The sequence below is a fragment of the Pelodiscus sinensis genome, chromosome 1 (genome assembly GCF_049634645.1).
Source record: "Pelodiscus sinensis isolate JC-2024 chromosome 1, ASM4963464v1, whole genome shotgun sequence".
In the NCBI taxonomy this organism is placed as follows: domain Eukaryota; kingdom Metazoa; phylum Chordata; order Testudines; family Trionychidae; genus Pelodiscus; species Pelodiscus sinensis.
This window is the reverse complement of record NC_134711.1, coordinates 335900058-335915049: the sequence shown is the minus strand read 5'-3', so window position 1 is coordinate 335915049 and position 14992 is coordinate 335900058. Positions and strand designations below refer to the sequence as shown.

The 14992-nt window shown below is 49.3% G+C and overlaps 1 protein-coding gene across 1 annotated transcript; it reads right to left on the bottom strand.

Annotated features, from left to right (window-relative positions):
- Positions 1-1148: 1148 nt before the first annotated feature.
- On the bottom strand, positions 1149-2096 carry LOC102458486 (olfactory receptor 52E8-like). Its single transcript, XM_006112430.3, has one exon. It carries the CDS (start codon positions 2094-2096, stop codon positions 1149-1151), a length of 948 nt encoding a protein of 315 aa, XP_006112492.3.
- Between the last annotated feature and the right edge of the window lie 12896 nt (positions 2097-14992).

The window sequence follows — 14992 nt, the reverse complement described above, 5'->3', positions numbered from 1 at the left end:
TGGAAAAGCACTGACGATCTCATGTAAGATCGTCAGTGCTTTTCCAGAAATACTATGCTGCTCCCGTTCAGGCAAAAGTCTTTTTCTGAAAGACTTTTGCGCAAAAGGGCCAGTGTAGACAGCATAGTACTGTTTTCCGCAAAAAAGCCCCGATCGCGAAAATGGTGATTGGGGCTTTTTTGCGGAAAACCACGTCTAGATTGGCCATAGACGCTTTTCTGCAAAAAGTGCTTTTGCGGAAAAGCATCCTGCCAATCTAGACGTGCTTTTACAAAAATGCTTTTAACAGAAAACTTTTCCGTTAAAAGCATTTTCGGAAAATCATGCCAGTGTAGACGTAGCCAGGCAGACTGAGTTTGACTCTTTTTATACCCCGGTAGTTAGCTGACTGGTGAGAATACACCTGAACGCTTTGAGTATCAGCCAGTACAAGTAGGCCTGCACCTCTGTATCCCAATACTTCCCTGTGCCTGAAACGAGCTTTGGCTCGACTCCCTGAGACTTTCCAATTGCTTCAGCAGACCTTTCCCACCAGTCCCTCTTGGGCACACTCTGTTTCCACTTTTTCTCTTTCAGGGCACAGGATGGTTAAAGCAAACAGATCTAGGCCTTGCCAAAGGGCTTGTGTGACACATGGTCAGACAAGGTTCAATACCTTTGCAGGCTAATTGCCTCACATTCAACCTTTAGAGACATGTGAAAAAGTAATTAGCCCTGGGTAACTGGGCCCATTCCATGTGTGTTAGAGCTAAACAAATGAGCCACACAAAGGTCTCTGCCTTTAGGGCTTTGTAGCTGAGCTGTGGGGCCCACAAACTGTATGAGACTCAGACTCACTGGTCTCCCACACAACCCAGCTCCTAACTCTCAGCTGCTTTTACATGGCTTTGGGCATCCTGTTCCGCTCTTGAAAAGGGCCAGGGCCTCAGGGCCCAGTTACCAGCAATTTGAAGGCTGGCAAGGGTCTGAGTTAATGAATCAGACCTATTCTCCAACTGGTCACACTCACCCAGCACAGTAAGGTCAGTAGAGGATTGAATGACTCTTTGAGAGCCCCATAAGTGATTCTGAGCAGAAGGCCCAGGCACCATGTTACAAGCAGGTCCACACGGAGTTTGGTCTGAAAGCCTGAGAACCAGGACAAAACTTTAGGTCCATTTGTGAGTAAACAGCCGGAGCAGCCTGTCCCGGATCTCCTTGGTCCTCACCCCATAGATGATGGGGTTGAGCATGGGGGGCACCAGGAGGTACACGTTGGCAATGAAAATGTGGAAATGCAGGGGCACGTTGTTGCCAAATCGCTGTGTGAGGAAGGAGAAGAGACGTGGGATATTAAAGGCCAAGATGACACAGAGGTGGGAGCTGCAGGTCCCAAAAGTCTTGAGCCGGGCGTCCTTTGTGGGGAGGCGGAAGATGGCCCTGAGGATCTGGGTGTAGGACAGGGCAATTAGAACCATATCCAGACACATCACAGAAAGTGCCACAAAGAGGCCGTAGTAGCTGCTGACACGGATGTCGGCACAGGCCAGCTTCACCACAGCCATGTGCTCGCAGTGCGTGTGGGGGATGATGTTGGACCTGCAATATGGCCACTGCCTTGCCAGTAAAGTAAAGGGCAGTATGAGCATGGTGCTGCGCAGCAACAAGGCCAGGCTAAACTTGAACAAAATGGAGTTTCTCAGAATGATGGAATGTCTGAGAGGGTGACAGATGGCCACATAGCGATCGAACGCCATGGCCACGAGGATCCCAGACTCCAGGATGGAAAAGCAGTGAAGGAAGAACATCTGGGTGAGGCAGGCACTGAAACTGATCTGCCTCGAATTGAAGCAGAAGATGCTCAGCATTTTGGGCAGGGTAGATGTACATAAGACCAGGTCGGTGATGGCCAGCATGCAGAGGAAATAGTACATGGGCTGGTGGAGGCTTGGCTCCATCTTCACAATGAAGAGGATGGTGAAGTTGCCCATGAGGGCTGTAGCGTAGATGGCTCCAAAAGGGATGGAGATCCAGACATAGGCCGCCTCCAGGCCAGGGATGCCCTGCAGGATGAAGGTGGAGGGGTTGGTGAAGTCGGTTGTGTTGGAGTCTGACATGGAGTAGTGGAGAAGGTGTCCAACCTTGAGGAAGAATGGAGTCCCTTGCATGGATGGAGAGAAAATGGGAATGTGAGACATGACATGCACTACTGCAGGTTGTTCTCATGGGTGAAGCAAAGAGGTTACTTTCCACACACTGAAAACAAGCATTTTCTGTATTTGTGGAAAGTAGCAATGGACAAATGACCTTAGTAGCAGCAAATCCATATTTAATGGTGCCCTATGTCTCAAAAATTCCTCTGTCACACGGTGTCATGCCTCAGTAAGTACCTGCAGGGAACATGAATGTGGGTTCTGAATATCCCTTATTCACAGCAGTGGCCAAAACAAAGACCATTTTTGGATGCCTAAGCAACGGGATGGAGAATAACCTGCCCTGGACGTGTGCTCAGTTTTGCTCACCCAGGCTCTACAAAGGATGTGCGGGTTGGACTTCGCTGGTCCAGGACCCTCTAGGATAAGGGATTTTTCTGGACCATGGGAGATTGTATCTGGCCCCTGTCAAAGTCAGACAGGACTCACAGATTTGTCAGACCGCTCTGTTTATTTTAGCAAAGCTCTGCTAAAATGCATCCAGAAAATGTGAGCACCATACAAGGTTCAACCCCCTTGATTTATACAGTCAAAGGAAAGTCAAATTAACAGGATTAAAAGGAGGGGCAAAACTTCACATGATTAGTGTGAGACTGGGTCAAGTATCTTCATTTCCACATCAAGCACACAGCAATCTCCTGTCCATATCTACTTGGTTCTCAATTGCTTTCTCCCTAACACCTAATGTTCCTTTTCCTATTAACTCTGGCTAGCACTCTGGAATCTGCATTCCTACAAACAACATTCACATACTTTTCTTCTTCCTGTTCAGAGACGAACAGTGTTCCTTCAACTTATTCAATTATTACAGCATAATTCATCTCTCTCTTACAGTATAATTCTTTCTACTTTCACACCCCCTAGCTCAGGACCAGCTGTGGCTTCCTGGCTGGATCCCCCTTGTCACCAGCCTCGCTGTCCGGCTGATCTCCACAGGCCTTTCCCTGCTATGCTGGGCAGCCCAGCTCCAGACCAACTCCCTGTGCACCAGGCTCCTAGCCACGCTGGTCAGCCCCACCACAGCGCAGCTGGCATCCCCACTGGGGGGGGGGGGTACCTATCAGCCCAGAGGCAGCACACCGGACAGATCAGCTGCAGGGATCTCAGGCTTTAGCCTTCCACCAGGAACATCTGCTCCTGGAACATCCATGGTCAGTCAGGGAGTCCCGGTTAATGGAGGTTCAAGCTGCAGTACATAATGGGAGTTTCCCAGACAGGCTATGAGACTAGGGGGTGCTGCGCTATGTAGACCCGTTGAGAACTCTGGACTCTTTGGCTTAGGGAAGAGACAAGGGAGGAGGAATGCGGCAAAGGGGAGGAAAATAAAGAAGGGAACCGGTTACGTTCAAACGGACCAGAAAAGAAAGTTCCCAAGAATCATAAAGAATCTCAAAGAATCATAGAACCGGAAGGGACCTCGAGAGGTCAATGAGTCCAGTCCCCTGCACTCATGGCAGGAACCAGCACCATTTAAATCGTCTCTGACAGGTGTCTATCCACCCTGCTCTTAAATATTTCCAGTGACAGAGATTCCACAACCTCCCTAGACAATTTATTCCAGTGTTTAACCACCCTGACTTTTAGAAAGTTTTTCCTAATGTCCAACCTAACCCCGCCTAGTTGCAGTTTCAGCCCCTTGCTCCTTGTCCTGTTCCAATAGCTGAAAGATGTAATTTTTCTCCCTGCTATTTGACAGCTTTAAAGATCATACAAAGGAGACTAATAAGCATTTAAGAACAGAAGATATCCCAGAAGGTTTCTGTCAATTTCTAGTGGGAGAAAGGAAATTTCTTTAGTAGCTAAAAGGCGGATGTGCTCAAGAAGTAGGCTGTGTCTACATTGGCACCCCTTTCCGGAAAAGGGATGCTAATGAGACCAGTTGGAATTGCAAATGCCGTGGGGGATTTAAATATCCCCCAAGGCATTTGCATGAACATGGCTGCCGCTTTTTTCCGGCTTGGGGTTTTGCCGGAGAAAAGCGCCAGTCTAGATGGGATCTTGAGGAAAATAAGCCCTTTCAGTAGGAATAAAGGATCTTCCGGAAAAGGGCTTATTTTCCGCAAGATCCCGTCTAGACTGGCGCTTTTCTCTGTTCTTTTCTTGTGTTCTGCACTTGGGAAGAAGCAATGCGAGATGCATCTATCATTCCAGGCGAAGAAATAATTTCCTGTCGATTAGCAGTTCAAGGAGGATGTTAACAGCAAGCACAGTGGCACCGCAGCATTATGAACACCGGAGCGGTGCACTAACTGATCCACACACAGCGCATTCAGGACCAGACGTTCCAAAACAAGCAGCAACAGAGCTCAAATTAAAAAAAATGAAAGAAAAGACAAGTAAAGGACAGGTCTGAGCCAGACATCCAGTGCTCAAAATGGGAAATGTTCGTAAGAATGATTTGACAGGGTTAGGAAACTCCAGAAAAGCTGGTAAGGGCTTAATTAAAAAACTCCAGCAATATAATAAATGCCAGACAGCAACATGGCGTATTGGAAATCAGGACTTGTGAAACGAGCCCCAAATCGTCCTTCAGTGACAGAACATGTCTGGTGAGCAAGGGAACGGGACAGATCCGATAATCGTTTATTTCTCAGAAACGTTTGATTCTGCAGGGGCAACATTCAGAAACAGATGAATACTCTGTAATAGCACCAGTTGGGATAATAACCGGCTAAGTGATGTGAGGAAGGAATTGTCCATGGGCCATTGTCATGGAATGGAGGTGCCCTGAAAGGACTGATCTGAAAGGATTCGTTCTTGGCTCCATGCTGTGGAATAATTTCATGAACAATCTGGAGGCAGCCTGGGCCGAGGTACCTTTCGATATGGACCGTTTGATGAGCTCAGCCCATGGATAGCAATGATTGAATACACTCAGATATAAATGTATCCTCTCAGAACAGGGAAAGCAGCCCAAACCCACAGACCTAGGCACAGAGAGACCCTGTAAAGCATCTAGGGGTCACTATAGACGATCAACTCACTGTGAGCTTCTAGTACAATACTGGGGCCAAAGGGTTGATCCGACCCTTGGCTTTCCAAATGTGGGAGTGTTGAGTTGGAGCAGGGGAAGGAATTTAACTCTGCAGATGGCAGTGGTGGAAACTCTTTCAAAAAGGATATGAACATAGTGGAGAGGGCGCACAAAAGGGCTACAAAATGATCTGAGGTTGGAAAAAATGTTGAACAGTAAGCAAAGGGAAGAGCCCCATGTGCTTGGATTAACCCACAGCAATAGTCTCATAAGGTGAAAACCATGGGTAAAAATGCGCTGTGTAGGACCCAGTGGCCGGAACTTGAGACCAGGCAAATTCCGGCTAGAAAGAAGGGACAAATATTTAGCAGTGAGAGCGATTAAAATTTGGGAGAAACTGCAAGGGGAAGTGGTGGATTCTCCAACTCCCCATGGCTGCAGGACCAGAGTGGAGGCTTTTCTGGAAGATCTGCCTGAGGGTTTGTCTCTGCTTGAAACCCTCCCGTGGAGTTGTCACAGCAGGTCACTACACACACTATAGACGCCGGTGACAGGAGTTGTCCCATCAGCACAGCTAACCCACTTCCCCGAGAGGCGGGAGTTCGGTGGGTTCCTTTGACCCCATGCTGCCAACACACGAATGGTGTTGGTATAGCTACAGCTCTCAAGGGCGTGGAATTTGTCGCAATTGCAAACACCTGAAATGCAGTTGGGGATTGTATTAACAGAGGCCCAGTGATGGGAAGTGATGCTTTTCCTGTACTCAGTGTTGGCCATGACTCTGCTGGAGTACAGCAAACCATTTAGGTCACCAGTGCATAAGAAGGACGTTAAACAACTGGAGATGACCCAAAGGTGATTAACCACAGCCCGCGGGGTGCAACACAAGTGATGGGAGCAGAGGTGAAGAAACGGGAGACGTTTCCTGACCCAGAAGCAAGGAGTAGAGCTGAATGGCACTCCCAGCTGGATGGGGCAATGCAGGTGGGGCTGATGGTCAGACAGCTTGAAAGCAAAGACTTCCTTGTCCATTGTTTACAAGACAAGTCTGCTGCCGGGTGAATTGTTACTGCACGTTTCAGGCATTACTGCTCGGCCCACCTCTCAAATGAGGCCATAGAAATGACGTCTTTTCAGGTTCAAAATTCTCACAGTTGTTCCTGTGAGGACCCCAAGCGCCTCCATGCCTTGCAGACAATAAATGTCAGAGCACAAGCCCCGCACCTGCCCCCGAGAGAAGCCAGAGCCCTGAGAGGAAAGAGGAGGAGTCGATGGTGTCTGCAAATGAACACACCGCTGGCTCCTGAGCTCTTTACTCGGCTCTTACTCAAAGGGGCGTGTTGCTTTCGTGAGGCCTGAGCAAAGCACTGGCCATGGCCTCAGAATCTGGCCTTGTATCGTGCATCTACCAGGAGGATCCCCAGTGCCACTGAAATGCAGCCATATGGGGGCTCAGGGCCCTCTTTCTGGGTACAGGTACCTGTGAGTGCTGAGAGGGACGTGTCTTCCCTGGGAACCCCCTCAGGCAGCCGCGTCCCGCACCTCTCTCAGCCCAGCGTCTGCAGCAGCGTCCGGCGCCGAGAGCCAGCACAGGGCTGGGCACTGGTTATAACCCAGCTCTGGGCCGTCCCGGGGGGTCACTCAGCCTCTGGGGGAGAAGTGGCATCTGGATGCAAACAGGCTGGGGAGAAGCCTGCCTGGCTTCTGGGCTATTTATCCAGCTGTAAGGAGTAAACAGCAATTAAGGGCCCTTCCCAAAGCGGGAGGAGAACTCCAGAGCCCTGGGCTCCATCAGGGGAGAATTGGCTGCTCTGTGCATTTGTGTATATTTAAAAAGTACAGTTGATTAGTAAGAAAACTAGGGATAATATCCAGCTCTCCGGGGCCTGAAACCCAGCAAAGGCCTAGGATGGACGGGGAGACTATCGAAAGGATGATGGGAGAAGATGTCTAAAGAGAGACACGGGCACTTTCTGCAGACAAAGAGGAGTGTTGCTAAGGGATCAGAGGAATTCTCTGTCATTCTTATCAGTGTCTGTCTTCACATGGTGCAGCACAGCTCATTGAATTGACGGCAAAACTCCCAACAAAGCAAAGTCACTAGGAAATTCCCTCATGTTTTGATAGGCAGATGGAGGTCAAGGGAGCCCTGTTTTGGACAAACTGGCCCAGAGAATGACAGACACGACTGAGAATGTGAGACGAGAAAACACATTCATAGTCTGACCGGGCCTGCTTCTTAATTGGGTGTGACCCGGGCTGCAGCCTGGCCCTGTGTTATCTCCAAACCCTCTGGCCTACCAGTGTGGGCCTCTCTCTCACGGTGAGCCAGCGGGAAGCTGCAGCGCTCTCCAGGTCTTGCACTCACACGGCCATGCACAGACAGGGACATGCCCAGCTCTGTTACATGGCCAGAAGCCTGACCAATGGGAGTTTATTACTGAGTGTGAGCCTCCAGAAAGACACGACAAGGTTACAGGCAATAGTGCACAGATCAAAGCCTGGTACCTCTGGAATAAAGACAACAGCAATTGACACCATTATAAAGATAGGTAAACTGAGGCACAAGTCAACATGAATTGGCCAAAGGTCACACAAATTGATCGAGAGAACCCAGGATTCCTTATTTCCCTGCTGTAACCACTGTCCTTCCATCACTACCTGAGCACATGACTAGAGGAAATGAACTCACAGTTTGTCAGGGCCTTTTTTGTTGTATGGGTGTGATGGACTGCCCCAGGGTACAACCTAGATCTGGGGTACCACTGAGCCCTCTGGCATAATAATTTGGGTCCCCTCTTACAGTTTGGGTACGTCTGCACTGCAACACTATTTCGGGATACATGAGTACCCCCAAATAGCTATCCTGCATCTTCACCGCAAGCCTGTTATTTCGGGCTCACTATTCTGACATCCCTGACAACCTCATTCCACGAGAAGTAACAGTTAATTTGAACTAAGGAGTTAGTTCGAATTAACGTTTAACTGCCGCGTCTAGCCGTGGGCAGTTAGTTCGGACTAAGGGGGATTTAAAAATGGCGGTGCCCGGGAATATGCAAATGAAGCCTGGGATATTTAAATCCCGGGCTTCATTTGCAATTCTGGTTGCTCTCATTTGCCTACCTAGTTCGAACTAACGAGCTAGTGTAGACATACCCTGAGTGATAGAGACATGGGGCCAAGTGATAATGTCACTTTCACCTTTTATAGCTTCTGCCTTCTTGAGGGAACTTCATTTTTCCAAGCCCAAGCTGAGATTGGTCACCTCTAACAAACCGTAGAGAAGCATCGACGGCCACAGTCGCTGTCTCCTTCCAGGTCTTACACAGCACAAGTCGACGTTACAGAGCTCCAGCCTGTCTAGCATGGAATGACCCTAATGTGCATCATTTCCTCCTTTGACGGTAAATACTGAATCTGGGCCAAATCCCTGAGAAGGTGCTTCCCCCTTCCTAGCCATGTGTCACATGGGCTCTTTCTCCAGGCCAGGGTCTGTTTGCTTTAATGATCCTCTGCCCTGCTAGAGAGAAACTGGCACCAGAGCGTGCCCGGGGGAGCTCTGGGGATGTCTGGGAAGGAGATGGAGAGTCTGGGGGAGCTGAGCAGAAACCAGCCTTGGGGATTTGGCGTGCGGAGTGCAGATCGCTGCTCCCAGCGAACGTGGCTGGTGCACTGTCTTCTCCACATTGAGGGAGGGCAGACTAGATAATAAACTTACGTTGGTCAGGTTTCAAACAAGCTCGTGGGGGGCATATGGTGGGGAGCTGAGGAGAACTGGCTGGAGCCTCCCTCTTGTTGGTTCTTGAGTGGCTAGGGAAAGTAGTCGGATACCTGCAGTATGGAAGCTGAACCCCAAGACTGATCCTAGAGCCCCGACATCCGTGGCAGGGCCTGAATGCTGCTCTGACACAAAGCGCCTGGGTCTCCTTGTTGGACCCAAAGACAGTCCCCTGGCAGGTGTCCAGTTTCAAGAGCCCGAGTGGGGCTCTGGCAGCAAACCTGGAACTTTTGTGTGGATGCCAGGGGCTGTGAGTGGAAGGGGAACGAGGCTGGGCAGGGAGCTGCCCATAAGATGGTCTCTTCACCCACATGTGCCTCTTCTGCCCTCTGTGTTTCCCCAAGTGCTCTGGTTCCTGGGCTGATCCAGCCGGGCTCCCTGAGGTAAACGAGTCCTGAGCCAGGCAGTGCTGGTCTGGGCTCAGAGGTGGGATTTGTCTTCTCCCTTGGATAGTGCTGCCCAGAAGGCAGGGCAGGGAGTCCTGGTTCTAGCTGGTTTTGTCCAATCTCTCTCTCTCTCTCTCTCTCTCTCTCTCTCTCTCTCTCTCACACACACACACACACACACACACACACACACACACACACACACACATTCTATGCATTTGGGTCTGCGACTGGACGCCAGCCCACCTCACCCGTTATACTGACTGGTCACTAGGCAGCACAGCCTTCATTGTGAGGGCCACTGTACTGAGGTGGGCCACTAGGTTGCATAGCTCTGAGTGCCAGGGCCATCTATGGGACTCTGGCCACTAGTCTACACAGTCCTGTCATTGAGAGGTTCCCCTCCCCCCCAGATCCCAGCTGCTAAGTGCTGTAGGGGAGCCTGGACGGCCCTTCCTTGACCAGAACAACGTCTGCAGTGCTAGGCCTTGTTCCGGCCTTGTCCAAAGTATGGATCCCGAACACACCACCCTAGGCCTGATTCAAGCCTGGGTATACACATATGTATACAGGCCAGGCCAGAAAGGGTGGGGAAAGTCAGGAGCGCTGCCCAATTATGCAGAACTTGTACAGGACAGCGAGACCAGGCCAAAAAGAGCAGAAACAACCTGAGACTAGTACATCCCACATTTTGATAAGAGAAAAATTCAAGAGACAGCCAGAAAAATTATTAATTAAGCACTTTTGCAATATTTTGGCCTAGCAAAATTGGTAGACTGGTAGAGATGACTAGAATGACCAAGTCTCATTTTGCTTATACATTAGGTTTAGTAAGAGCAATCAGTGGTAGGGAATAATCAGGATTGACCCACAGGTTCTGCTTTCGATGTACCAAGAAGGAATGGATCCCTTCACACCTGTGAGCCCAGTGCCTGGCGTTCCGACGCGTGGGAAACAAAGGAACCGCGACCTCCTGCCTGGCACTGTAGGTAGCATACGGGTGAAGTGTAAGTGAACTAGGCTTAATTATTGTATTATACATGGCAGCAGCAGGTGGTGAGGGGGAGCCACACACGGCAGAGACGGTCCGGGGCCGAGGGGGACACTCTGGGGGAGGGGTGGGAGGACACGAGGGGAGGTTGATGGGGGGTCTGGGGCCTGCTGCAGGCAGAGCCGGGGGAGAGACCCAGCTCTGTAACTTGCTGGCACTTCCAGGTTCAGGGTTGCGGGGCCTCCTTACGCGTGGGGCCCGATTCAACCGAATCTGTCGACTCGGCCTAAGGCCGGTCCTGCGTATTAGGGTGCATTAGGAGGAGCATTTCCAGCAGATCTAGAGAAGTGATTATTCGTTTTTATTTGGCATTGGTGAGGCCACATCTGGAGTATTGTGTCCTGTTCTGGGCTCCCCGCTGTAGAAAGGATGTGGGTGCACTGGAGAGGGTCCAGCGGAGGGTGACCAAAATTATTCGAGGGCTGGAGCACATGGCCTATGAGGAGAGACTGAGGGAGTTGGGTCTGTTTAGTCTGCAGAAGAGAAGAGTGAGGGGGGATTTGAGAGCAGCCTGCAACTCCCTGAAGGGAGGTTCCAAAGAGGATGGAGAGAGGCTGTTCTCAGTGGTGGCAGGCGGCAGAACAAGGAACAATGGTCTCAAGTTACAGTGGGAGAGGTCTAGGTTGGTGTCATAGAATCATAGAATCATAGAATAATAGGACTGGAAGGGACCTCGAGAGGTCATCGAGTCCAGCCCCCCACCCTCAAGGCAGGATCAAGCTCCGTCTACACCATCCCTGACAGATGTCTATCTAACCTGTTCTTAAATATCTCCAGAGAGGGAGATTCCACCACCTCCCTTGGCAATTTATTCCAATATTTGACCACCCTGACAGTTAGGAATTTTTTCCTAATGTCCAATCTAAACCTCCCCTGCTGCACTTTAAGCCCATTACTCCTTGTCCTGTCCTCAGAAACCAAGAGGAACAAATTTTCTCCTTCCTCCTTGTGACACCCTTTTAGATATTTGAAAACCGCTATCATGTCCCCCCTTAATCTTCTTTTTTCCAAACTAAACAAGCCCAGTTCATGAAGCCTGGCTTCATAGGTCATGTTCTCTAAACCTTTAATCATTCTTGTTGCTCTTCTCTGTACCCTTTCCAATTTCTCCACATCTTTCTTGAAATGTGGCGCCCAGAACTGGACACAGTACTCCAGCTGAGGCCTAACTAGTGCAGAGTAGAGCGGCAGAATGACTTCACGAGTTTTGCTTACAACACACCTGTTGATACAACCTAGAATCATATTTGCTTTTTTTGCAACAGCATCACACTGTTGACTCATATTCAACTTGTGGTCCACTATGACCCCTAGATCCCTTTCCGCCATGCTCCTTCCTAGACAGTCGCTTCCCATCCTGTATGTATGGAACTGATTGTTCCTTCCTAAGTGGAGCACTTTGCATTTCTCTTTATTAAACTTCATCCTGTTTACCTCTGACCATTTCTCTAACTTGCTAAGGTCATTTTGAATTATGTCTCTATCCTCCAAAGAAGTTGCAACCCCACCCAGTTTGGTATCATCTGCAAACTTAATAAGCGTACTCTCTATCCCAATATCTACATCGTTGATGAAGATATTGAACAGTACGGGTCCCAAAACAGACCCTTGAGGAACTCCACTTGTTATCCCTTTCCAGCAGGATTTAGAACCGTTAACAACAACTCTCTGACTACGGTTATCCAGCCAATTATGCACCCATCTTATCGTGGCCCTATCTAAGTTATATTTGCCTAGTTTATCAATAAGAATATCATGCGAGACCGTATCAAATGCCTTACTAAAGTCTAGGTATATGACATCCACCGCTTCTCCCTTATCCACAAGGCTCGTTATCTTATCAAAGAAAGCTATCAGATTAGTTTGGCATGACTTGTTCTTCACAAACCCATGCTGGCTATTCCCTATCACTTTATTACCTTCCAAGTGTTTGCATATGATTTCCTTACTTACCTGCTCCATTATCTTTCCCGGGACAGACGTTAAACTGACCGGTCTGTAGTTTCCTGGGTTGTTCTTATTCCCCTTTGGGCACAATATTTGCCCTTTTCCAGTCTTCTGGAATCTCCCCTGTCTGCCATGATTTTTCAAAGATCATAGCTAAAGGCTCAGATACCTCCTCTATCAGCTCCTTGAGTATCCTGGGATGCATTTCATCAGGACCTGGTGCCTTGCTGACATCTAACTTTCCTAAGTGATTTTTAACTTGTTCTTTGTGTATCCTATCTTCTAAACTTACCCTCTCTCTGCTTGTATTCACTACGTTAGGCACACCTCCAGACTTCTCGGTGAAGACCGAAACAAAGAAGTCATTGAGCATCTCCGCCATTTCCAAGTTCCCTGTTACTGCTTCTCCCTCCTCACTAAGCAGTGGGCCTACCCTGTCCTTGGTCTTCCTCTTGCTTTTAATGTATTTATAAAAGGTCTTCTTGTTTCCCTTTATGCCTGTAGCTAGTTTGATCTCATTTTGTGCCTTTGCCTTTCTAATCTTGCCCCTGCATTCCCGTGTTGCTTGCCTATATTCATCCTTTGTTAGTTGTCCTAGTTTCCATTTTTTATATGACTCCTTTTTTATTTTGAGATCATGCAAGATCTCCTTGTTAAGCCAAGCTGGTCTTTTGCCATATTTTCGATCTTTCCTACACAGCCGAATTGTTTGCTTTTGGGCCCTTAACAACGTCCCTTTGAAATACTTCCAACTCTCCTCAGTTGTTTTTCCCTTCAGTCTTGCTTCCCATGGGACCTTACCTACAAGTTCTCTGAGCTTATCAAAATCTGCCTTCCTGAAATCCATAACCTCAATTGTGCTGGTCTCCCTTCTACCTTTCCTTAAGATCATGAACTCTATTATTTCGTGATCACTGTCCCCTATACTGTCTTCCATTTTCAAGTTCTCAACTAGTTCCTCCCTATTTGTTAAAACCAAATCCAGAACAGCTTCTCCTCTGGTCGCTTTTTCAATCTTCTGAAACAGAAAGTTGTCTCCAATGCAGTCCAGAAACTTATTGGATAGCCTGCGCCCCGCTGTGTTAGTTTCCCAACATATGTCTGGATATTTGAAGTCCCCCATCACCACCAAATCTTGGGCTTTGGATAGTTTTGTTAATTGTTTAAAAAAGGCCTCATCCACCTCTTCCACCTGGCTAGGTGGCCTGTAGTAGACTCCTAGCATGATATCACCCTCGTTTTTTACCCCTTTTAGCTCAACCCAGAGACTCTCTACACAGCTATCTCCTACGTTCATCTCCACTTCAGTCCAAGTGTGCACATTTTTAATATACAAGGCAACCCCTCCTCCCTTTTTTCCCTGTCTGTCCTTCCTGAGCAAGCCGTACCCTTCCATACCAACATTCCAATCGTGCGTCCCATCCCACCAGGTTTCTGTAATACCAATGATATCATAGTTGTATTTATTGGTTAGCAATTCCAGTTCTTCCTGCTTATTACCCATACTTCTCGCATTTGTATATAGGCATCTAAGATACTGATTTGATCTTGCCTCCCTATCACGGGGAGGTGTCACGGGGCTGGTGTGCCTTGTGCCCCTTGGGGGGGTCAATATGGCCCAGTGGCCAAGTCTCTAACTCCCCCAGTCTGGGGGTCAATATGGCCCAGAGGCCGAGTCTCTAATGCTCCTTGTGAAGGAGGGGGGGGCATAAGAGTGTGGTAGGGTGGGGGGGCCCGGGCCCTCCCTCACCACAAGACCCCAGTCCAGGGCCTTATCAGTGATTGGCAGGACCCACTACTGTCTTGCTGGGATGTTCCCCCCGAAATGTGCCGAGTCCGCCGGGGCTCCTTCTGCTCCCTGCCCTGTGCTGCTTCCTACCCCACTCCCCTGACTTGCACCGTCCCCACCTGAGTAGGCAGATGCTGGCGCGGTGGCTGTGTCGTCATCCATGTCTGGTTTGGCAGCCAGCCACCGTTGGGGTGGCGTCTGATGTTGGTGCGGTGCTTGTCTCTGCAGCTCTGGCTGTGGCAGCGGTTAGGGATCCGACAGCAGAGCTCCAGCAAGAGCTCCTTCCCCTTTGGGGGTCAGCCCCAACTGAGCTGCCCTTCTCGCCTTTAAACCCGGCCTGCAACTGGAGCATGCCCAGCAGGGGTCCGGCGGAGGGGCCTTCTCAGCCCAGCTGGCCTGGTTAGCCTCCCTTTGGCTGGGACGCCCCAGCACAGTTGAATATTTGGAAAAACTATTTCCCTGGGAGGCTGGTGAAGCACTGGGCTGGGTTCCTGAGCGAGGGGGTGGAATCTCCATCCCTAGAGGTTTCTAAGTCCCAGCTTTACCAAGCCCTGGCCTGCGATGATTTAGTTGGGGCTGGTCCTGCTTTGGGCAGGGGGCTGGTCTTGGTGACTCCTGCGATCTCTTCCAGCCCTGGGATTCTATGATACTATGAGGAAAAAATTTCCTACCTGTCAGGGTGATTAAACACTGGAATAAATTGCCCAGGGAGGTTGTGGAATCTCCGTTACTAGAGATATTGAAGAGCACGTTAGACAGACACCTGTCAGGAATGGTCTAGGATACATCTAGACCGAGTTGCTATTTTGGGATACTGGAAGTATCCCGAAATAGTAACACCACATCTTTAAAAACATCTGCTATTTCCCGAAATA